Raw genomic sequence first — 24,041 nt, forward strand, 5'->3', positions numbered from 1 at the left:
TGCCTAGACTTCCATATTCCCTTATATGAGGTATTCTCCATCCCTGTTGTAATCTGTTAATCTTAATGACTCCCGAGGGGGTGAAATCCAGTCTTTTGTCTACGAACATTTGGACAACCTCAAATATTCGTTGATTATCAGTTTGAGACATATTGTTTATAAAACAATAAACGTTAAACAATTTCTAAAGTACCAAAAAATATGTTCCCCGACAGGCACTAACACATTAACATGAGCGTATTAAACATTCGAACGCACTGTTCGGCCAATTCAAATCTTTATTAACCTTTGTGTATGTGTGTGTGGCAGAATTTTTTCATATAAATCATGTCAATGTGCATAGGTACTAACATGAACAAAGATGCATAATATGTTTACTCGGTTCACCGATAGGCACTCACACATTACTATTAAACATTCGAACGCACTGAAATTGCTTCAAATGTTACGAAATATACCAGTCTTTCCTTTTATATTTTATATCACTGTCTATTTCAACAAACTATTTTGGTTACCTGCACCGCGCGCTCCCAGGTAGTATAATCTTGGTCACTTAGAGTGTTATCATCACAAGCCCGGTTCGGCTTGTCTCCCACGTAGCAAGTTGGGTGCGTACCCTCGTTGAAGTAATACCTGTCCAACTGCAGCTCGTACACGTCCAAATCGTTGATGATGGGCGACAAACAGTCGCACTTCCAAGGGTTTCCGTGCAAGGCCACGCGGGCTCCGATCCTCCTCTTGAAGAATTCCCGCGGCAAATATGACAGCCGGTTACAAGAAATGGAAAGAAAGTTGATATTGCCGATGTTCAGTAAGTCATCGGGCAACCGCTTCAAGTAATTATTCTTCAAATCCAACGTCTTCAGCTGCTTCAGCGGAACAAACGTCAGAATGTTCAGAGCTGACAGCTGGTTCTCCTGCAGGTAAAGGTGCTTCAGCCGTCCGTTGTTCTGAAACACGCCGTTCTCGAGCGAATATATTGTATTCCCGGCCACGTTCAGCGTTTCCAAATTCTCTAGATCCACGAAAAACGTTTCGTAAAATTTTGACATCAAATTATAAGACAAGTCCAAGGTCGTCAGCGAAGTCATTCCCGAGAAGAGCCGGAGAAGCAACCAAGACAGTTGATTGTGGGCTAAACTGAGCCACGTCAACTTGTCAGTCTGCCAAAATGTTTCCACAGTCAAAAAACTTATGTTGTTGTAGGACAAGTCGAGCGTTTCCAGGCCTTGCTTCAACAAACCAGGTCTGAACAAATCGTTGATTAGGTTATGAGAAAAGTTAGCGTACGCTACATCTTTTGTAATGCTGTTTAAACCACTTGCGTCTATCGAATTGTAAGACACGTCCAGATATGTGATTGCAGTTCCTTTGAAAGTATCTTTGGGTATTTTTTGTATTCCAGAATTCACCATGATCAGTTTCCTCAGCTCGACGGCGCTTTGAAAACACCCGTCTCCCAGCTTGACCTTAGTATAGGAAACATTCATAGATTTCACCGCAGCGCCGATATTAAATTGGGTAAAGTCGACGTCGTGGTTCCTCGAGATGTCGACGACTTGAAGACCAGCGAAAGAGCTCAGGTTACGCAAAGCGAAGAAGTTCGATCGCAAGCGAAGGTTGGAAAGATCTAGCGAGTACAGTTTGGGGACATGAGTGAGCAATGAGTTCCCGGCGCACCTTCCTGTCCCCGATAGTCGAAGAGTTTGAAGACTGTTTAGATATTTGAATTCTTCGCCGGTGAAGCATAAGTTCGGGTTTCCGGACAGGTCTAGATTGATCAGATTGCCAGCGCCGATAAAGATGTCCGGCGATAGCGTCAGCAGTTTCGAGTCTTTTAAAACCAGTGTTTTGATTCTGTCCCAGTCGAATCTGCCGAAGTAGCTCGTCGGTACAACGTCTGCGCGATCAGACGCGCGCAATCTGTTAGAGATATGATTGTCTTTCTCTCCCGCGGCCAAGCACTCCAGTAACTCCAAGTTCCATAGTGACGTATCGCAACGCAATTCGCCGAAACCAGTTTGCCCTTGAAGTAACACTGTTACGAAAAGTAGGAAGTCGCGAAAGGTCAGCATCGTGTTCACCGCTGAACTTGAAAAACGTCAAAATTCTTCAGAATGCGCAATGCTTAACACTGTTTAAACCACTTCCACATGGAAACTGCATTAAGGACACTGTTTCGTCTCATAATCAGATTATGTAGTGGAGGTATAAATACACTGAGCAGGGCTGTAGTAAGAATTTAAAAAAGTATGATGACTTTCGAATATTTTAAGAAACAGAAAAAGGATGCACAAGGTCGTAGGACTGCGTGGGGGAAGGGCGGAGTGAAGATGAGCCGGGAAGATTTCATGCGTATGTGTATGTACTTCTTCCTTGGAATATAACAATACGAATAGGTTGGTATTATGGACAAAGATTTGAAGTTAGATGGAGATGGAGATCTTTTTATGTTTTAAAGTATAAATAGTTCTATACTAATATAACAATAACGTAAAAAACTAAATCTGCTTAATTATAAATGCATAGCTAATTAAATATAATTTTTATATAAATACGTAATATTACAACAAAAACAACATAGTAAAATCTATATATATAAAAGGCAATGCTCGTATGTGTGTCCTCGGTGGACTGAATAACTACTGGATCGATTTACGTGCAGTTTTCAACGAAATGTAGATCTTTGCCACGAGCATATTTATAGCCATTAAAATCTTCAATTTATTAAGTAGAAAAAAGTTAGGAGCGCAAATAGTTTTTTATCCATCACCAGGGTTGCATTCAACGATAATGCGTATAGTAAAAAATTGGGAAGACTTTATTTTTTAGTGCATAAAAAAAAATGTTTTTGAGTGTTTACAAACAACATTCGTTTTTTATGGATCTCAGTCCATTCCTAAATGCATTGTACCCCTGTTGGTGAGAAGAGCAGAGTTCGACATTTGCGAAAAGAATTATATATTTGAAAATTGATTATTTAAAGTTTTGGAATTTAACCATAAACAGGTACTTAGGTACCTACATAAATTAAATATTTGGAAATGAATTATTTTTTATAAACGAGTACCTTGGTACCTACTTACCAATTAAAAGTTACAACATATTTTTTTATGTTTAAGTATCCGAACGGTTTTTACTAAAGTTTTTTTTCTCAGCATACTTAATAATGTTTAATCTTAAGACGAAACGTGGTTCGACTTTCTTCATACAAACGTATCCCCGTATTTTTTCCGTGGATTATGGTACTAAGCAGTTTTTTTACACACACTATACAGGGGTAGACGCTCGAAGTGTTACCAACTTCACGCTACTGTAACCAAACGGCTGATGACAGTGCGATCATGTTTTGACACGTGTCCGTCTGTTATATTGTTAATAATTCTACCGAAGCATATCGTTTTACGTCACAGTTAAAAAAACTTATCGAAATGGAATTCAAACTCAACAGTGTTATTGCTCTGTATTTGGCTGGAAAATCGCAACCAGCCATTATTAACGAGCTACGACATTTACATGTGAAAAAAATGTTTGTGTATCGGACCATTTCACGTTACAACAATAGGGTATTTTCACGTTTTTTTTTTATTTTGCTAAAAAATTGAAAAAAAAATTACGATGGTAACTGTACAGTTTTTATTTTTTTAAGTCCACGCGTTAATTTTTCAGAGCGGTTTAAAAACGTATACTTTGAATTGGCGCCAAAACGAACATTCGGATGCCGTATGGGCTTGTGACGTCACGCGTTACGAATTTGACTGACCGTTCAAACAAATTCATACGAATTTGTAAAGCCTACGTGTTGTTTTTGTTGTAATTGGTTGTTTTAACTAGTTAACGCGCATAAAATGTCTTTAGTTATAAGATACAAGTACTGTTTAATTCCGATGTGCACAAACACTACGGTGAAGACGCAAAATAAAGCTTTTTTCGCCATTCCTAGTACCTAATGAAAAAATGCAGAAAAAATGGTTTAACGCATTTGAACGTTATGAAACGAGATGTTAAAAAAAACAAACCACTATTCTTTTTTCCGTAGGTCTTGTTCAGTACGAAATACTATATATTTATGGTGTAGACTGTAGACTATAAACATTTACTAACAGTAGGTACTGAAATTAACACTTATAAAGCTTGACAGGTACTACAATACTAAAATAGTTTATTCTTTGAACGTTATTGTTTATATTTGTATTATATTTCTGTACTTATGTTACTTAGTTTAATTTGTGAAACTGTTGGTTTTCTATATGAATAAAAAATAAAATTACAAAAAAATTGCTGTATGAAAACCCACCTTATTTATTTGTGAAATTTATTGCATTTACAAAATGGCAACTGACCTTGAGATGCTGGACAGTCTTCACACTTGCAGAAATCTATTATTTCCTGGACTTCATCGCAAATCAACGTCACCGAGAATGATTTGGTTCTAACTTTAAGTTCTGCTGGGGTGACTCGACCTTTTACCATTCAAATATCACCCGTCCGTTTTACTTGAATGTAATCTATGGCACTGTCTCCGTAATTTACCCTAGCTGATATATTAAGTAAATCACATTTAATAAAAAAAGGCATTAACACACACTCGAGCAACAGAGATGTTTACAAGTAATGGTATTTTATGGATCATGTTGTGTCAAAGTCACGTTACTTTCCTTTTGCATTAAATGTACGCTAAACAATATATTTATAGTACATGCAAATAATACAACTATTTGAATGAATACATTCTGGAAGCAAACATTATATATTTGCTTACCTTACGGCCTTTACATTTCTATACTCGAACTTAAAAAGTTTGTATTGGATGAGAAAAAAATACCCATCATGATTATATCTATTTTGGGCAAGTTATTGGACTTCCTTTGTAAAAAACCAATTTTAGTCATAATGCTATGGATGTTTATAAATGAAAACAAAAAAAAAAACAAAGGAAAAGACGAAATTTAACTAGAAAAAACAAATAAAAAGCCACAAGCCGCCCGCGTCGGAGTATCTCAGTATAGGATTTGAGTGAACGTAGGATATATAAGTCACGCGTGACGTCATCAACCCTTTTGGCCAGTTACGGGCCGTTTTATTTCTATCAAACTTTAAATAGGAAATTATAAATGAAAACATTCGTTTCAGATTTTGATAGTTATATGGTTCGAATCGTAAAAATATTCTTTAAATACTGAATACATTAAAAATCATATCCCCAGTTTATGAAAATACCCTATTCTGGTAGCATAAAAAAACGCCATGAAGGGGGACATTAAAAAACAGCAACACCGACAGAAATGGTTCAAAGGGTGAAGGCCAGAATTCAACGTAATTCAAAGCGCAGTTCAGTCGGCGAAAAATCTCAATTTGTCTGCTCGTAGCATGGGGCGCATATTAGAAAATGAACTACGATTGAAGCCCTACAAAATACAAAAAAAGTGTAAGATTTAACGCCTGCACAAAAGGCAGCTCTTGAGTAAAGGTGTTAAAACACTTGCACGTTGGTGGCGAGCTAGAAAATTTAGTATTTTCTGATAAAAAAATATTACGGTTCAGCTATATGTAAACAATACAAACGATCGTGTATGGTTACAGTGCAAATTAAAAGAAAATTTAGACCAGCGAATTGCTCTGCGAAAGCAAGCGCCAGCATCAGTGATGGTTTGGGCCGCGGTAACTGCCACAAGATGCTCGCCACGCGTTTTCATTGAACAGGGCGTAAAGGTAAATCAGCAAATCAGCCAATCTACCGTGAACAGATTTCAAATGATGCGTTGTTACCTTGGGCACGTGAAAAATTCAATAGAATCTCATGACTCGGCACCATTCCAAAAAAGCTCGTGAAACCTAACGGTTTTTGCAAGAAAAAGTTTCCAGCTTCATTTCATCACAACAGTGGCGTCCATACTCCCCGGACTTAAACCCAATGGACTTTTTCATACGGTCCATTCTAGAGGCCAAAGCATTAGCTAAAAAACATGAGACGGCCAACGCCTTAAAGATTGCTCTTCGCCGAGAGTGGGACAAAATACCATCAGCCCACATTCGTGCAGCGTGTGAAGCCTTCTTGGACAGACTCGACGCTTTTATCCCCGCTAAAGGTGGCAACATCGAACAATAAAAAAAAATCAAATGTTCATACGATACACTGAAGTTTTTAAATTGAAAAAATTTGAATTGACAAAAATACAGAATTTTTAATTGGTAACATTCGAGTGCCGACCCCTCTAGATATTTATCATTGGCGTGTGCCATTTATTTCGTTTTTCTAGAACCACCCGAACCCGTAAAAAAACACAGTTTTATCTGCTGTCTTCGGGCGCACGTTATATAAATACAACTATTTTTTTAAAAGGCAATGCCAATACAGAAACGTTTATTCTGATACTCTGTCTAAAAAAACAACGAAATCGATTCAGTTTTGAGGTGCGGGAAACGGGACAGCGAAATAACAACTTTCGATTGGGTAAAGGTGTATTTTAGTATTCGAATGTCGGTGTAGTGAGTGTCTTGACGAAAAACGGTAGACAATAAGTCGGTAAAGCTAGGGTTTCCTAGGACAGCGGTGCCCGTATCTTAACGGCCGTAGTGAACGGTGATGCGGTCGACAGCCGTCGTAACGTTGACTATAGAGTGGTTTCTTGGAAAACGGTGTTATCAACACCATTTAACACCTTTTTCCAGGGAAACCACTCTCTAGTCACCGTTACGACGGCTGTCCACCGCATCACCGTTCACTACGGCCGTTAAGATACGGGCACCGCTGTCCTAGGAAACCCTAGCTTAAGTGAACACTAATATTTATTAAGCTTGTTATTGTGCTTAAATTTAAAAATAAACGGAAACGCCTGTCTAGTTCGGCACTTATCGACTATTGCAAAGGTTAATGTTGAGAGCTATTATTGTGTTGATTTAAATGATAAGACTAAAAATGCATTACAGCTAATTATATGACGTCGATACCAACTTACTACTACAGATAAAACTAGGCGTTGTTTTGGATGGTCCTAGCATCCATAAAAAAACAATTTATTAATAGAGCAAAACTATAGAGACACGCCAATGGTAAATATCCATAGTGAACAAAAAATCACCGTTATAGTGCAATAATCCAGGGGTAAATTACGGAAATACGTTAGTATGAAGAAAGGTCAGACCGCATTTCCTATTAATCCACAAGATGGCCCTTGAGATATAATATATCGAGCCATAATCGGCAGAACAAAGAAAGCGACAGTTGCGGCGAATTGCGTTTTTTAAAGGAAAAGTGTACCTTTTTACCCCCTGAACAAATGTTAAAAACATCATAGCTCTATAAAATTCCCCTGCCTTATATAAGGATATTTATTTTATTTATTAAAAGAAAGCAACACCTATTATAACAACAAAAAAACAATATTTACAAATAAACCAAAATTATAGGCCAATTATAGTTTTTATTTTATTTATTTATTTAATGCACAAAATACACAATTTTACATAGACACAATTATATGTTTTTTTATGTCCCGACTTGTTAGAAAATTCCGTGTTAAGTCGGGACTCTTCGATATATAAATCAAAAATATTTATTGACATATTAAAACAATATACAGGTAATCAAAAAAAATATGCAAAATAATCAAAACAATATACAAAATATACAAAATAATAATAGAAAAATAAAAATAATAAAAATTTATAATACATGTCGAAAATGGAATCAAAAGTTATATAATAATACGTATGACAGTGATGACATACACATATACGATATACGTATATGGATAATAATGAAAACAGCAGCAAAAGTTGTCTATATTTTCGGCATCATTCCACTCTTAAAAAAAAAAATATGTTGACATACTATTTTTAAGGTAAGCAAAACAACGTAACTGACGTCAATGTAGGCGGTTACGCTAGCTTGCACCACCGTCAGAGTTATAGACAAAACAGCTTTACCGCCACTATCTTAAAAGCGGAAGATATTTCATCTCAAGCAACTACATTTTATTTTATGTAACTCAAATATAACTTATGGCATAATAGGATGGGGAGGCACTATGGAACATATAAATCCCAAAAGGAACACACATCTACACTACCAGATGTCAAACTAGAGGATGGGTTAAAATTACAACATTTTCACTAGGGCTCAGTAGGTAGCAATAAATTTAACACAGCAGCCTAGTAAATTTGCAATACACAATAAACATAGTACATGTGGCGCAACCGCACGATGACACACAATGGTAGATTTTTCACATTCGCACGCGAACTACGAACTGGGGAACTAAACAATCATTGCTTTGTTTGATAGTTTTACTTTCGAAGTTTATTTACGAAACCTAATTATAATTATTTAATGGCAAACTGTATGACGTGATCCATTGATATTAACGTACCACAAACTCTGAATTCGGGAAAAGATATTTCAGGTTTCTGGGCCCCAAAATATTCAATATGTTACCCGAACATTGAAAAACCATGACGCGGATTCAATTCAATAAATTTGTAAGAAAATGGTTACGGGTCGAGAAAAATCGTAAAATTTACTCAAAAACAATCTTACATATTAAATGGTCTAAATTAATATTGTATAACTTTATAGTTCATTTACTAGTAGGTACTCATATTATTGTTTATTTTGCATAAACATGTCTACCTTAAAACAGGTTGCACCTAGTTAGGCAGACTAGACATGATCCAGAGAAATATATTACCTAACTGTGTATGTAGTAGATAAAGTAATTGTTATTTTTGTTAATAAACCATAATTATTATTATTATTCAAACAATTTGGCTGTCATTTCAGTATTGGCAGTAACCAACCATTATAAATCCTATTTACCGAATTATTTCAAAAAAACTATGGAACAAAAAACAAAAAAAACCTCCTCCTGCAGCTTACTATTTGTCGCTTACGTTGTTCTGCCGATTTTGGCTCGATAAAGAAAGGACACTCTATACAAGTTCGAGCTAAAAAGTCGTCCCCAAAGGAAAGGGAATGACCAGCGGAGGGAGCAAGTGTCGTCATGTCAAATTGATTTTGGCAAGCAAAACACGTAGTATACTAAAAAGCACGGACTGTTTACGTCGGTCTACTGTAATCTATATTCAGTATGTCGCTCCCTTCCGCATACGCGTCACCTTTGTTTAACTAACTGAGCAGCTGGTAACGTATTAATAAGACGTTTTTTGACATTAAAATAGCTATTTTAAACAAGTACTGGAGCTCAATCATAAATAACTATCGACGTGCTAATAAGCGACGTGATAACAATTTCTCACCATGGTTGTTTATCGTATTCGCGATCACAATGGAACATCCGTGAACAACCTAATATTAAATGTCAACATATTTACGTTTCGCGACGTATAATCCTGCTGCGCAATCACATATTTGAATTTTACCGGCGTAAATATAAAAATATCCCAAGACTGCTATTTTTATTTATTTATTGATTATGTATCATGCTATTTATTGCATTTAGCCGGCGGTTGGCAAGCCAAATGTCAAGAAAAGCAGTCGCCATAGTAATTGGAATTTAATTTTCACCTTTTTGTACTAGATAGTCCTTACTTTTTTTGTAAATGCAATATATTGTATAATTTTTTGAACTGTACTTATTTACAAGAAAAACAGAAAACAAACCGACTCGAGCGTTGACTTAGAGATTACACACGCGTTGACTCATGACTGCGATAACTTATGCATGTTTATGAATGTTCATTGTGAACGCTCAAATGCTTAGCATGTTTTTAAGCACATCGATAGTTATTTGTGATTTTTTTTATTTGAAAATTTGTTTATAAACCCTTACGAAATATTACATTCATTTTACAAAAAATAATACAAACATTTTTCATTCATACTCTGTTTTTCAAAATAATATTTTTTACATCTTTTGAAAAGTTTGTCTGAGTCTTTTGTTTAGTTTTGTCTGGTAGTTTATTGTATAACTTCAGTCCCTGGTTCATTCGTCATGATTGTCCTTGTCTTGTTTTAGAAAGTTGTATATGGTATTTGTCTGATATTCTCGTATTATGTCCATGTTGACTACAATTTTTAGTTCTTCGTCTACAATTACATTAGTGGCTAATTTATGGATAAATTTGAATGATTCTAGTTCAAAGAGTTCAGTTATATTTAATTGCTTAGTTTGTTTAAAAAGTTCTCTAGTTGCAGTTAGATAGGGAAGGTCATATACTAGCTTTAATATTTTATTTTGTTGTCTTTGTAGTCTGTTTATGTCATTTCGATATCCTGCTCCCCATAGTAGTTGCGTATAACATATTTTAGTTTTTACATAGGCTTCATACATTAGATTTTTTTCCGTTTTTGGAACAAAGTTTTTGATTTTTAAAAAAAGACTCGATAATGTCGCCACTTTGCTAATTAAATTGTTGATATGAATTGTCCATGTCAATTGTCTGTCTATTGTTAGTCCTAGACAGACAATTGACATGGAAAGTGAGTATGAGTGTAAGTATTTTACATGTTCAATTTCAGTTTAAGCTACTGATTAAGATAATAACATTACTAACCGGTGACAGGTTATACCATCGCTTTTCCAGATCGATTTGTGCAGTATCTTAGCGTACATATAGGCGTTTTAGTAATTGCGAGGAGACAAAAGACTGAAATCCGTTCTTTTTCTTCTTCTTCGAGTGCCTTGCCAGGTCCCCCCGACGTTGGCGATCATTACAGCGAAAGCATATGTATTTGTCCTGCGCTAATTTAACATTTCGCAGCCAGGACGACTGCTTATTGATGTACTCGCCGTTCTATTTAACATATATCAATTGACCGCAGGTTGAGGGACCATATTCCGAACGCTCTCTCTAGTTATGTACCTCAATGAAGATGGCGGGTTCTTTCCCGAGTACGTCTCTGCGTAACCATCCTTGATTATACATACAAGTCACACAGGTTTTCCTGCCTCTAGCAATACTTACAAACTACGTATTGTAAGAAACGAGATTACTTATACATAATATAGGTGATACCTTCATTAGGCACATTACAAACAATATCATATGCATGCGTGATTCTCATAACACGGTAAACGACAGACATAGAATTATCATATACCGAAGGAGCGGAGCGTAGAATCCTATCAAAATACCTCGGACTGTGTCCAAAAAACCGTCGATCACCCCCACTTTGCCCACTTTCGCCGCGCGCTTGCGCGAAGTCGCCACGTAATGTTCCGGATCGCGAACAATATTATCATAAGTATGGATTTTACCGGTGGCTTTTCCCGACTGACTTCTTACTAGGAATGCTGGGCTACCAATCATTGTTGGGGAGAAGGGATATTCATTTGGGTGTTCACTTTTTTCAATCATCGGTGGTCGCATACATAATTCTGATATTCTGAATAAATTTGGTCTATTTTTTTTAAATTTTTTATTTTTTATTTTTATCCCAGTAAAATGGCTATAAAGTGCAGAGCCAATTCTACCATATAAACATGAACATAATTATAAATATAAACAAAAATATAACAATAAACATAAATATAAACATAAAATATAATTTTATATTGCAGCGCTTATGGTGGTCTTAACATATTCTGTGTCTATTGTCTATAGTATACCATACATGGTATACCATAGACAATAGACACAGAAATTTATTCAAAGACAAACTCCGTTTTTCGGGAGAAATGTGCATGCTTTGGGAATGTTAGGTACTTTTTTATCCTTTATAAGAAAAAGAGCCTTCTACCAAAATGTGATAACATCGGCCTTAAACAAGTGACATAGATTAACAAATTAAAATTAAAAACAACACAAATATAAAGGAATAACAATATGAACACAAGCATGAATGAATTTAACGCACGCCTATTGGTCTATTTGTAGTCGAGTGAATTCATTAGTTTGGAAATTATTAATTCATTCGATAGTCGGCGTAAAGCTCGCCCATTGGTCTATTTGTAGTCGAGTGAATTCATTCTTCTTCTTCTTCTTCTTCGTATTTTCATGGCCTTTTCACATCTCAACTTGGGTGTTCTGGCAAGTGTCGAGTATTTTTGTTTTTTTACATATATACACATGTGTTAGTAATATAATATGTACAAGTTAGTATTTAATATAATATATACATATAACAATACAACATATTTACAGCTTAACACCATTTATAACTAGATATTTACATATAATTTTAAATACACGTTTATTGAGCGGGGACAGGAGAGTAAGAATATGAATAGGGAACGGGACGTTGATATTGGAGAGGTCGGATAGGAATTCAGGATAACAATCATTAATGGAGGATCCAAACAAAACATGATTTAGATCTTCCTCCTCAAGCTGACATTCGCACATGGCAGAGTCCCGGACATGGATTCTGAACAGGTGAGAACCATTGCAGCAGTGCCCAATGCGCATTCTGCATATGGAGGATGTCTCAAACTTGTTCAGAATCACTTTGGAAAACCAAGGCTTTTCTGTTACATTTAGTTTCAGTTGGAAAAGATGTTTACCCTTGGCTTGGGAGGAGGCTACCCAATATTCTGAGTGAATTCATTCGACTACATTACTGCATTCGGGCTTTCAGTCGACTACATTTACCCATCGAATGTAGTCGACTACTTTCATTCGACTACTTTCATCGGTAATTAGAGTATCTATTATTTTTATGTTTGGAATTCAATCATAAACAAGTACTTAGGTACTTACCAATGAAAAGTTACAACATCTTTTTTACGTTTATCCGAATGGTTTTCACTAAAGATTTTTAAGTAAAGTTTTGTAAGTAGACTTAATTATGTTTAACCTTAAGAGAAAAGGCGGTCCGACTTCTTCATACAAACGGATTCACGTATTTCTCTCTGAATAATGGCATTAGAGAAATGATTTTTTTTTTCAATAACAATAACAACAAACTATCACGCCGTTTCCCCGTAAGGATAGGAAGAGAGGATAGAACGCCACATCACTCTATCTTTGCATTCAGATCTCGCTTCCTCTACATTCATAGATCTTCTCATGCACGCGTGCCGAATATTACGACTTTAACCATGTATTTTTTGGATTTGGTCATGCCATGTCTTTCTCGGTCTTCCTCTATTTCTGCATCCATGAACATTCGCATTGTAAATATTTTTAGCCTTTATTTTGTTGTCCATTCGCTCTACGGGTCCAAACCAGCGCAGAGCTCTTTTTTACACATTATAGATATTTACCATTGGCGTGTCCCTATATTACTTTGTTTTTTTAAAAATGGTTTACTATGGGAACTCGAACCATCAAAACCCGTTAAAAGCACAGTCTGCTGTCTTCGGGCGCACGGTATACAAGTAGAACTATTTTTAAAAAACGCAAAACATACCAAAACAGAAAATAAAAAATAACAAAATCGGTTCAGTTTTGAGGTGCGGAAAACGGTACAGCGAAATGTCGATTTTTGTCTATTCTAACAAAAGGTCTGACATGCAGTTGTCTTTTTCGCACAGTATCGGGGAGGCATCTGTGAGACAGTGACAGGAAAACAATGTTCGAATACCTATTTATAAAAATTCTCCGTCTTTACAATTTATGGGATAACAACGTATGGGATAGAAACTATCGAAAGCTTGTGTGACGCCTGTACCTTCATTTTCAGAAGCATGCACTATCTTCGAAAGATTAAAAACATTTTGCTACTCACATTCAATAACTGATGCCAAAAAAAATATTATTTGCAAAGCCGAAAATATGATGTTGACTTACGGGAATAAAACAGTAAAAGAACAAACTTCAGTGAAAGATTATTTCCAATGCAATAAACTTTTTTGTTTTTGTTCTGCTTTCTAATTTTATTTAAATACATTTATTTACATCTGAAACTTGTATCTTTTTTAGAATTTGAACCTGCCAATGGTAATGCAGATTGCCAGGGCGGTATCTTTACCCGATCTTATCTCCTTGTGCATTGACCTCTGATTCCCGCATTCATAGTTTATTTCAATAAGTCCCTTTAAAAACGATAGATTGAGGTTTCACTGTACAATAATTGATATCAAACTTTCGATTGTGATCATTTAATCTACTTAGCAAGAGCTCAAATCTAGCAATAGCAAAGCATTGCCGGGTTCAGCTCGTATTCTATAAACGCACACATTTTTTGCTGCATTAGTGTTTACATTGATGCAGTAAAATAATTTGGTGTGACTTATACGTTTAAAAGGGAGATGGAAATTAATTTAACTTAGTAAATTGGGGCAGTCAGTATAACCATTTAAAAGCTTAAATAGAAATATTAACACTTTGAGCACCGGCCGAATACACATAGAATTTACCCTGTGCCCGGCCCATTTTTGTGAAATTTTATGCTTTGTGAAGGGTTTCTTAAAAGGGTCATAATTATGAAAATGCCGGGTTAAATCAATTGAAACTTCTCATATTTATTTCAAACAACTCAATAAGTCATTTGAGTATGATAATTTTGCCAACATTGGCCTTTATGGAGAGCCACGTTGCAATGTTTGCACATATACAGGGTCTCCCTCCTTTTTTGTGCTTTGTATCCCAGGGCCGTGTAAACACGTGAACATAATAACCACGCATTGTGTCCCAGGCCCGTGTTTTCACGCATTGTTACGGTTGGAAAATTTATATGCCACCATTTTATGAAAATCACCTCAAGGTAGTTTACCAACAGTGAAAAAGTACTAATTAATGTCACTAAATGTCAATAAAATGCACTTTTTTGGACAGCTAGTAAACCCCGTGAAAACAAGGGACCGAGACACAACGCGTGATACAAGTGTTAAGTCAGCAACCTGTCAGCATGCACTCTCGCTCCATTATAATTATTGAATTGGTAATTATTTATGTATGATACACATTTAATTAATTGATTTTGAACTTTTTCTATTTTATATTTGTGATTTTTATAGCATAGGGACCAGATTAAAGTTGCATGTTCAGGCCGACTTCTGACAAATGCGGAATACAACATTGTTACTCCTACCATCACGCCATTTCCCAGAGCAGTAGGCAGAGAGAATGGACCACCCCACACGCCTATCCTGGCATACATTCCTAGCTTCTTCCACATTCATACATCTCGTCATACATGCCCATCGGTTCTGTCTGCTTTTGACATGACCAGACTTTAGATTTTGGTTTATCTGATCATGCCACGTCTTCCTTGGTCGTCCTCGTCTCACGTTACCGTTCGTTTTCCCCATATATACTTGTTTTACCATTCTTTCGTCGTCCATTTGTTCTACGTGACAAAACCATCTCAGAGATCCTTTCTTAATCTTATTAATTATACTTGAGTCAGATTTACACTCTCGCCTGATTTCATAATTCGTAACCCTGTCATACATTGATTTCCCACACATTCGTCTAAGAGATCGCATTTCAACCGCGTTCACTCGGCTTTCATCCTTCCTCTGCCAGTTCCATGTTTCACTTCCATACATAAGTGTTGGGACTAAAACTCCGTTGTGCACTGCCAGTTTAGCTTCGATTGACATATTTTTATTAGAAGTTACTGTGCTTAGTGCTCCGTTCATGTTGTTGCCCGCATTCACTCTTCTTTCAACATCTTTTTCTACTCCTAAAATCTCTTGAAAACATGCTTCCCAGATACACAAATTCTTCTACTTGCTCGAGACATTCGTTGTTTACATTTATTATGCAGTCAGTAACCTCACTATCCCTTTCAAATACCGTCACTTTTGACTTACTTTCGTTCATCGCCAATTCGCTCTCCGGGCATACATTATACATTCTGAGACTATTTTGCTTCCATTATTCCCTTCCCAAAAATGTGTATAATTTATGAATATGATATTCAAAAAGTTGCATTGAGGGGAGATCCTTAAGCCCACCATCCACCCGCAGCTGTTATAGAGTCCTGGGGGACTCTGTCAGCTGCGCATAGAGGAAAGTTGTTACAAATATTCCTAAGGAATACAAACTCTATGCAGATTGAGGAGGGGGGAGGAGGATGTATGGACAGAGGCCAACACGTCGTCCCCACCCCTCAGGATCCCCTCAATGCCTCGCCATCAATGTTTTCGCCATATATACTTGTTTTACCATTCTTTCGTCGTCCATTCGTTCTACGTGACCAAACAATCTCAGAGACCCTTTCTTAATCTTATCAATTATACTTGACTCAGATTTACACTCTCGCCTGATTTCATCATTCGTAACCCTGTCATACATTGATTTCCCACACATTCGTCTAAGAGATCGCATTTCAACCGCGTTCACTCGGCTTTCATCCTTCCTCTGCCAGCTCCATGTTTCACTTCCATACATAAGTGTTTTATAAATTTTTAGGGTATTTATATCTTTAAACATTTTAGTGACAGAACCTAATAATTTGAATGCATCACCGGAAATAAAAGTTATCTTTAGTTTTGGTGTACTTCGAATTTCCTTACAATCAAGAGTGCTCCTTGACATCAAAAAGGTTTAGAACCACTGGACTATTTTTTTGTAATTTGACCTCTCGTTCTCTAAATTGGGAAAGAAAATTGACGCAACCAAACATCAACAATATTTGAGCATGTCCAAATGTTTATAGACCGACAGATCTAAATTTATTGCACCAGATATAAATAACATTTTCGACAAGGGATGTGTGAGTCTAGGCATTTACGGGGCTTCTACCTGCCATTTAAGGGCAGAAAATGTTAACACGGTACGTCTAGGCATTCGCACGGCTTATGACCTGTCGTTTGCTGTAAAAGGGCCACTTAATCCAGCCAATGGCACATAAAATCATGATGTATCAAAGTAACCCCACTCCAAAGGGTTGACTTTGATCACCAAGTCTTTATTATTTTCTCGCTCACACAACATAATACTTTCTCATTTAAAAATAATATTTTTGTTTATCTTATTTTTTAAAACAGTTTTTTTTCGTCGGTTCCTTTAATCTGTGTCCTTTTATTTATTTATCATATCTGCAATTAATGTTTATTAGTATAAAAAAAAACTTACCTTGCGTTATCCTCGACAAATTCAGTATTCAAAGAAATACTCTTGGATCTGTATCTCTCATATTGCACTCAGCAATATTGATTTCTTGTAGTACACTGTTGCGTTGAATAAGAAAACGCGAATATCGTTCGCCTTCGATAAAATTAACCGCGACCGAGTTTTGAAAACCGAAATATTTTCGACGAACCGCGTATAGAAAAATGTTATTATCAACATATCACAACAGAGATGAAAAACATTTGAGAGAAGGTAATATAGAGGTCTAGGCTGGTTTAAGTTGCCGCTTTACACACTGTGTAACATTCAGCATTCTGCCCATATTTGAACATCTATATTCCTTCAATTCTTTCATCTGTTGATATTTGTGAAGTTAGAGCGTTGATGACTTTATTTATGCGTGTGAGATTCATTTGATTTAATTATCTCATCCACATACTACTAGGCAACGCTTGAAATTTTTTATTTAAAAGTTGAATCTCGTTAATTCACCTCTGCTCAATATTAAAAAAAAAATTAAAAACTTAATTATTTATCACAATATTTGAGTTTGTAATATTTATCCAAATGTTTATAGACAAAAGACTGGGTTTCACCCTCTCGGGTGTCATTAAGATTAACAAATTACAACAGGGATGGAGAATACATTAAATAAGGGCAAAATGGTGAATGTTACACAGTGCGTAAAGTGGCCACTTAAACCAGCCAATGACAGGTCATAAGGCCTGTAAATGCCTAGACTTCCATATTCCCTTATTTAATGTATTCTCCATCCCTGTTGTAATTTGTTAATCTTAATTTTTTATAACTGTAAATTTGTAATTTTATTTTATGTAAAATAAATGTATTAATATATCCCTACACAATATATAAAAAAAAATGTAACGTTCCCAATCAATTAAATTTAAATGATGAAATAATCATACTTAATTAATTTATTTACTGGAATAAAAATAATCACTTTATTCATTTATGTATTGAAAAAAATTGTTGACAAAACAAGTATAAAATTACAAATGGTTTGTACATACATAGTCAATAATAGGTAACGTTTCTACCTCTAATAGAGTGAAAACTCGTGTTCAGAGTGAAAGAGTTCATTTTACCTTTATTTTTATTTATATGCAAATATATATCGTACTATATTTAATTTTTACTCTCTTTAACAGATTCCTTAAAATTAGATATTATATCCTAATGTCCTTAAAGCTTGATTAAAATGACAGCTGCCAAACTAATATCAATAGTGATGGGAAATTACTGATCACTGATCGTATAGCGATCAAATCAATTTTATCAGTTTTTTCATGCAATCATGAAACTCTGTTTCCGAAAATTGATATAAAAACGCAAAGACAAGCCTATTATAGTGTATTTAAAACAATTATTCACCAATAAGACATTTATACTTATTTCATAAACAACAATGTCAAATGAATTATTTTTTTATTCGATCAATTTGTCCATCTCTAACGTTTTTGCAAAATGATGTAACCTTGTAAGAACGTCGTTAATAATTAGTTTTATTTTAGTTTTAAAGCTGATTTTATACATTTATGTTGATTTATGTGTCAAGCATTGTATTAAAAATATATATTAACACGCCAGATACGAATGATTTTTCGTATGTCAATATAAATAACTTCTTAGATGTTGCTACAAAGTTATGTCGTCACTTTTGCTGACAAATGTCACTCTAATCAAGCTTTATTTTAAGGACTATAGTTAACACAGAGTATATCACCCCAAATGTTATATATTTGGCCTGGGCCGATTACAATACTTACATGAACAAACATACATACAAGAAACTGAACAAAAATAACATTAAACTACGTTGCAAAGACAAACAAGGGCAATAAAATAATACTATAGAATAATATATACACACATACACAAAGAATATACAAGAATATAAGAAACATACAAGAAACTGTTTTTTTGTGAAACTATCATGTTTTATTTACTGCACTACGTAATTTTTATTTTTACATATATTATAAACTTGGTAATCTTGAATAAATTTAGGTTCTGATCTTTAAGTCAGTTTTGCCTGGAATATTCAATGCGTTCAAATATTTATGTTGCTGTGCTATGAGTTTTAAAATCGTGGTAATAAAATAAACGCGGTCTTCTACACTAATCTTGCTTTTTAATTGGTATTAAAAACTTGCGCAGAGTTGTGCAAAAGTTATTAATTATTTTATGTACTTTAATTGAAAATAAAATATTGCTAAATGAATTATTTTCCAAGTTTTCAATAATTATTTTTAATAATAAACAATCTATGAAAAAAAATGACAAATTAATCAGTGATTTACGATGTATATTGTTGAATCAAATAAAGCATTTATCGAAAACGTGAAAAAACTGTTTAAAATATTCACATAAAAAAAAGACAAGAAAAGCACAAAAAAAATGTCAATAATCCCTTAAATCTAATAATAATTTAAAGTTCTGACATACTGCTGCCTTCTGCTTGTCTGTAATTGATTTCGCCATCCCTGATGATGCGATGCACCCACTCACTTTCTTTAGTAACTATTTTTAATAAATCGCGCCCGGAATAAATTAATAATTATTTTTATAACACAAATTAATCAAAAATAGCAATAGGTAATTATTTTTACCGTCACTTTTATTAGACCGACATTATGATTTTTAATTTCAATCAAATCCAACCAACACTCAATTTGAACACTCCCGAGATTTAAAAATAATTATTATGCAAAAATAATTTTTAAAAAACGCCAGAATTATCTTTGGCAGGCCATGTGGTGAATGGCTAAGACGTTTGCTTAACGTACTGAATTTTCGGGTCCGATTTCGAGCCAGGTCACAATTACATTTCTTTAAGCCTGGGTGTTTGCATTTACAAACCGCTCCCGAAAATAAATGTACTCTATTTTTAAAACCACATTTTTAGAAAACGCGAGGGGGCAATTATTTTTATTTTTACTGATTAAACCGATTTAAGTTTGTTTTACTATTAATTACACTTTGTTACACTCGATATTGGACAAGTTCCAATTCGGCCCATCTCGACACAGGACTGTTAGTCCCGCGGAGTTGGGACTTATGTCTCAAATAATGTACAATACTTATGTACGTAAATAAATAAATAAAATAACAAAATCACCGGTTTGGCGGATAACGTGGTCTAACGGCCAAGACGATGCCTCATTCACGTTTGTGTATTCGGGGTTCGATTCCCGATTCTTTTACTAACACGACACTTCTCACTTCACTTACTAACACAAAAAAAAAAACATTTTTAAACCGTAGGATTATTACGCTGGATTTTAATAGTAAAATTATTTTTAAAGAGAAAAATTGCCACCCCAGTACACCACTTTTTATACGAACATCAGCAACCATATGCTTATTATTATTAAATGAATAAAAAAAATATTAGCTAAACCACCAACTTTTTGTTAAAAAACCTTTGCAAAGTATTTTTACACGCGTGCGGCGCGATCGAATTTTCGAGAAGAACTGACCACAAATTATAATCTTTGTATGAAAATGTTTTTTCTCTGACATTATTTCTTACATTTTCGCGCCATTTCACTCTAATGTCTGTCAAAAAAAAAAAAAAAACTCAAACTCGACAGCCATAAATCAAAAAAAAAAAATGAAATCTCTTCTTAAGAAGAAGAAGAAGCTCGACAGCCATAAATCGAAAAAAAAAAAAATGAAATCTCAAATGTCAAAATGAAACGCTCTAAACAAAGGTTTAATTACGTTTTATCAACTACTTAAAATTCAATTTATTAGTAATATTTTTTCACAATATGGGTTGGTGTGCGTATTTAATACCCCTTTCCTTAAGTTATTTCATTTTTACAATTTTTCAATTGAATTGATGAAAGAAAAAGGCTTCATTACATTAGTAAAATTGATTTATTTTTAAAAACACATATGGAGCAAACACAATTGTCATTCAATGTTTATTTTATATTTAAGAAAATTGTACATAGGTTCGATAATTAATTGTTCAGTAATTCGGCAAAACAGCGATGATCTAATTAAATCACAAAAAATAATTACTAACACAGTTTGACATTCGCGGGGTTCACTGATTGAGAATCACCGGAATTCTGTTTACACTTGATGGATAAGATTTACGACCGCGCACCGGACTTCGACAAAGGGACAAACATCTGGTGTTAAGATTATGCTCGGGCACTGGCTTCTTAGGAATGGTTGATAAAACTTCCTAGCAAATCAAGTACGGAAGGGCTCAAATAAAAGCGCACATTCGTAGCAATTGCTTAGTGAGTATTATGCTACTCATTACTTGAATATCTCTCAAGAATAACCTTAGAAGCTGACTAAGTACATGAGCTGTTCCAAAATGCATGAAAGCGGCTGCTTGTAGCTTAGTCAAACCTCCGTGGGATCAACCCTTCTGGAGTGCTGAGAGCCATCTCCCAGTACCATGATTTTTCCAAAATACATGAAAGCGGTCTGATAGCTGAGATAAATAACTCTGCCTTCTATAGCGGGTGCACGACCTTTTATAGGCGAACTTTGATGACTATTCTGGTGGGGATATTTTCCTTCAGGCCTCCGCGGGGGATGTAGAGCGCAGGGGTAGCTGGTCAGCTGCGATGTTAGAGGAGTAATGTTGTGAAGCCGAGATAGCGATTCATGTGCAAAAAAATCATAGGTACCCATTTCGGCCACACGTTTCAATTATACTTTAAACACAAGTATTCGGACAAGACAAGTAATCGAACTCGGGAGAAATAAATGGTCAGGACGAGCGACCGATTACACCCACCACTTTACCAAAGCTGCCCCAGGAGTGATGCCTCCGTGTCAACTTCTCACGAGCAATCCGAAACTAGAGTGTTTTCGGCAAATGGGCATAAGCATTGTTTATAAAACTAACACAATTCGGAAAAATCTGTGATTTTACAGTTAAGGGGTTTGAGGGTTTAATACTTGCGAATTAATGCAAAAAAACGCTTACATCTTGATTTGACCGTTGAATTTTCAGTAACCACTTTATATAACCTAGGATAAATGACTGTCCCAGTTTACTGTGTGTATTCAGTTCAACTTTGATTTTCAAGAAAGATAGGCCGGAGTTTGGGCTTATCCAGAGACCAATATACAAATAACGAGTTAGAAACTAGCTTAAATATATCTTCTCTTCAAGACCGTTGAAATAAATCCGACTTTTTAGTCCTGTTTAAAATTCTCAACTCATTCTTTGATGCGCCTGAACTACTGAGCTCAATAAAATTAAATATTCCAACTAGAAACCTCAGACAAAACTTACTTTTTCATACCGATAACCATAGAACTAATTACAGTTTTCATTCCCCTATGCCCAGAATTCTTAGGTCTGCCAACAAACATACCAGTCTTGATTTCTTTGATAACAAGTTGTCTTCTTTCAAACGATCACTGAATCAAATTCAATTATAAACACCTCTCTCCCGCTTCCACTCCCACCAAGCCTACTATAAAACATTCTGTCTTTCTACTTTAATAAATAAATAAAGCTCTATGGCGTGCTAAAATGACAAATTCCATCTAATTATATTGAAAAATGGTTTAAGTTGTACATGATTTTTTATTCAAATGAAATATTTGCGTTTTTATGATTTACCCAAATATTTAATTTTGAGGGGCATTTTTAACAAGTTGTAAATAACTCACTATTAGAAAATGAGAATTGAGTTGAGGTCGAGTGGGATTTGAGCCACGGACCTTTGAGCTGTGAGTCAGATACACTAGCCACGGGACCACGATCCGATTCAATTATATAAACCCGAGTCCATGGCGTTCTTGAAGACAATGCAATTAGGTAAAAGAAACAGCCAAATGATCGCAATGTAAGGAACATCGAGACAAGATCTGGACTATTTATTTAAAGCTCGTTTAAATTGCTGTAAACTTAAACCAAAAAAGTCCAGATCTTGTCTCGGGTTAACAATACGACAAAGACGGGTCATTGGAGAATTAAGGCTATAGTGTGTTCTATGCTTATTGATGAACAGTACTTCATTGTTTCTCAACATACGAGTCGAAATATGAAATTTTACTTGTCCCAGTAATGGTGGCACATCAATTATACCGTTTAGTAAGCTGAACACATCTATGGAGTCAATATTAGTTCTACGTTTTTGTAAACTAGAAATATTTAACATTGACTCTATATCAGCATAAGAATAATTACCTCTCTCCAGTCCAAGCATCTACGCTACTTTTCGAAGCGAGCGATGTTGGACTGATTCAATGTGATTTATGCGATTCACATGAGGTACCTACCTGTGAACCTGATTTTATTTATTTTGTTTTCAGTTCACAAACAGTAAAAGATATCACAATATAAATACAGTTTATAAAATAAAAAATAAAAACACTAAACATCTTTCACCAATTATATGTGAACACCAATAGTCAGAAATAAAAATTTAAAAATTGGATATAGACCAAAATTTAGTTTTCATCATATGTTATTAAAGCAGTTTATTAGAATTTATATAAGATTAATTTTAATAAAATTTAATTTAAGATTGATGCAATTTATAAAATCGAATATAATTTTACTAAATGATTAATAAAGTCTCGTAGTAGTAATAAGTTTTTTTTAAATGTATATCAATAATTATAGTAATAATAGTCACAATAAAATAAAATAAATAAATAACAATGCGTACTCTTATTTAGTGTATCTGTTTTATTATTACAATATTTGAGTTTGTCCAAATGTTTGTAAACAAAAGACTGGATTTCACCCCCTCGGGAGTCATTAAGATTAACAAATTACAACAGGGATGGAGAATACTTTTAATAAGGGAATATGGAAGTCTAGACCTTTACAGGGCTTATGACCTGTCATTGGCTGGTTTAAGTGGCCACATTCACCATTAAAGAGCTGAAACCTTTATTGTTGTGATTTGTTGATCTTAATGACTCCCGAGGGGGTGAAATCCAGTCTTTTGTCTACGTACATTTGGACAAACTCAAATATTGTAATGAAACTAACTGGTCCAAGAAGTTTAAAAATTGAAAAATTGTTTTCAGGCGTTGCCTAGTACGTGAAATAATTCAGTCAGATGAATCTCTTAATAAAGGTTTCAGCTCTTTAACTTCAC

The 24,041-nt window shown here is 34.9% G+C and overlaps 1 protein-coding gene across 1 annotated transcript; it reads right to left on the reverse strand.

Moving 5' to 3' along the window:
• Positions 1–263: 263 nt before the first annotated feature.
• Positions 264–2,158, reverse strand: LOC148282782 (uncharacterized). The gene has a single exon (XM_088224557.1). The coding sequence runs from the start codon at positions 2,073–2,075 to the stop codon at positions 495–497; it is 1,581 nt and encodes a 526-aa protein (XP_088080683.1). The 5' UTR covers positions 2,076–2,158; the 3' UTR covers positions 264–494.
• Positions 2,159–24,041: the final 21,883 nt, after the last annotated feature.

The sequence above is a fragment of the Micrasema longulum genome, unplaced genomic scaffold (genome assembly GCF_059751315.1).
Source record: "Micrasema longulum isolate JH-2025_06_02 unplaced genomic scaffold, ASM5975131v1 h1tg000295l, whole genome shotgun sequence".
Taxonomy (NCBI): Eukaryota; Metazoa; Arthropoda; class Insecta; order Trichoptera; family Brachycentridae; genus Micrasema; species Micrasema longulum.

Coding starts and splice junctions, on each gene's coding strand:
- LOC148282782 (XM_088224557.1), bottom strand. CDS start 2,075: ATGCTGACCTTTCGCGACTTCCTACTTTTCGTAACAGTGTTACTTCAA.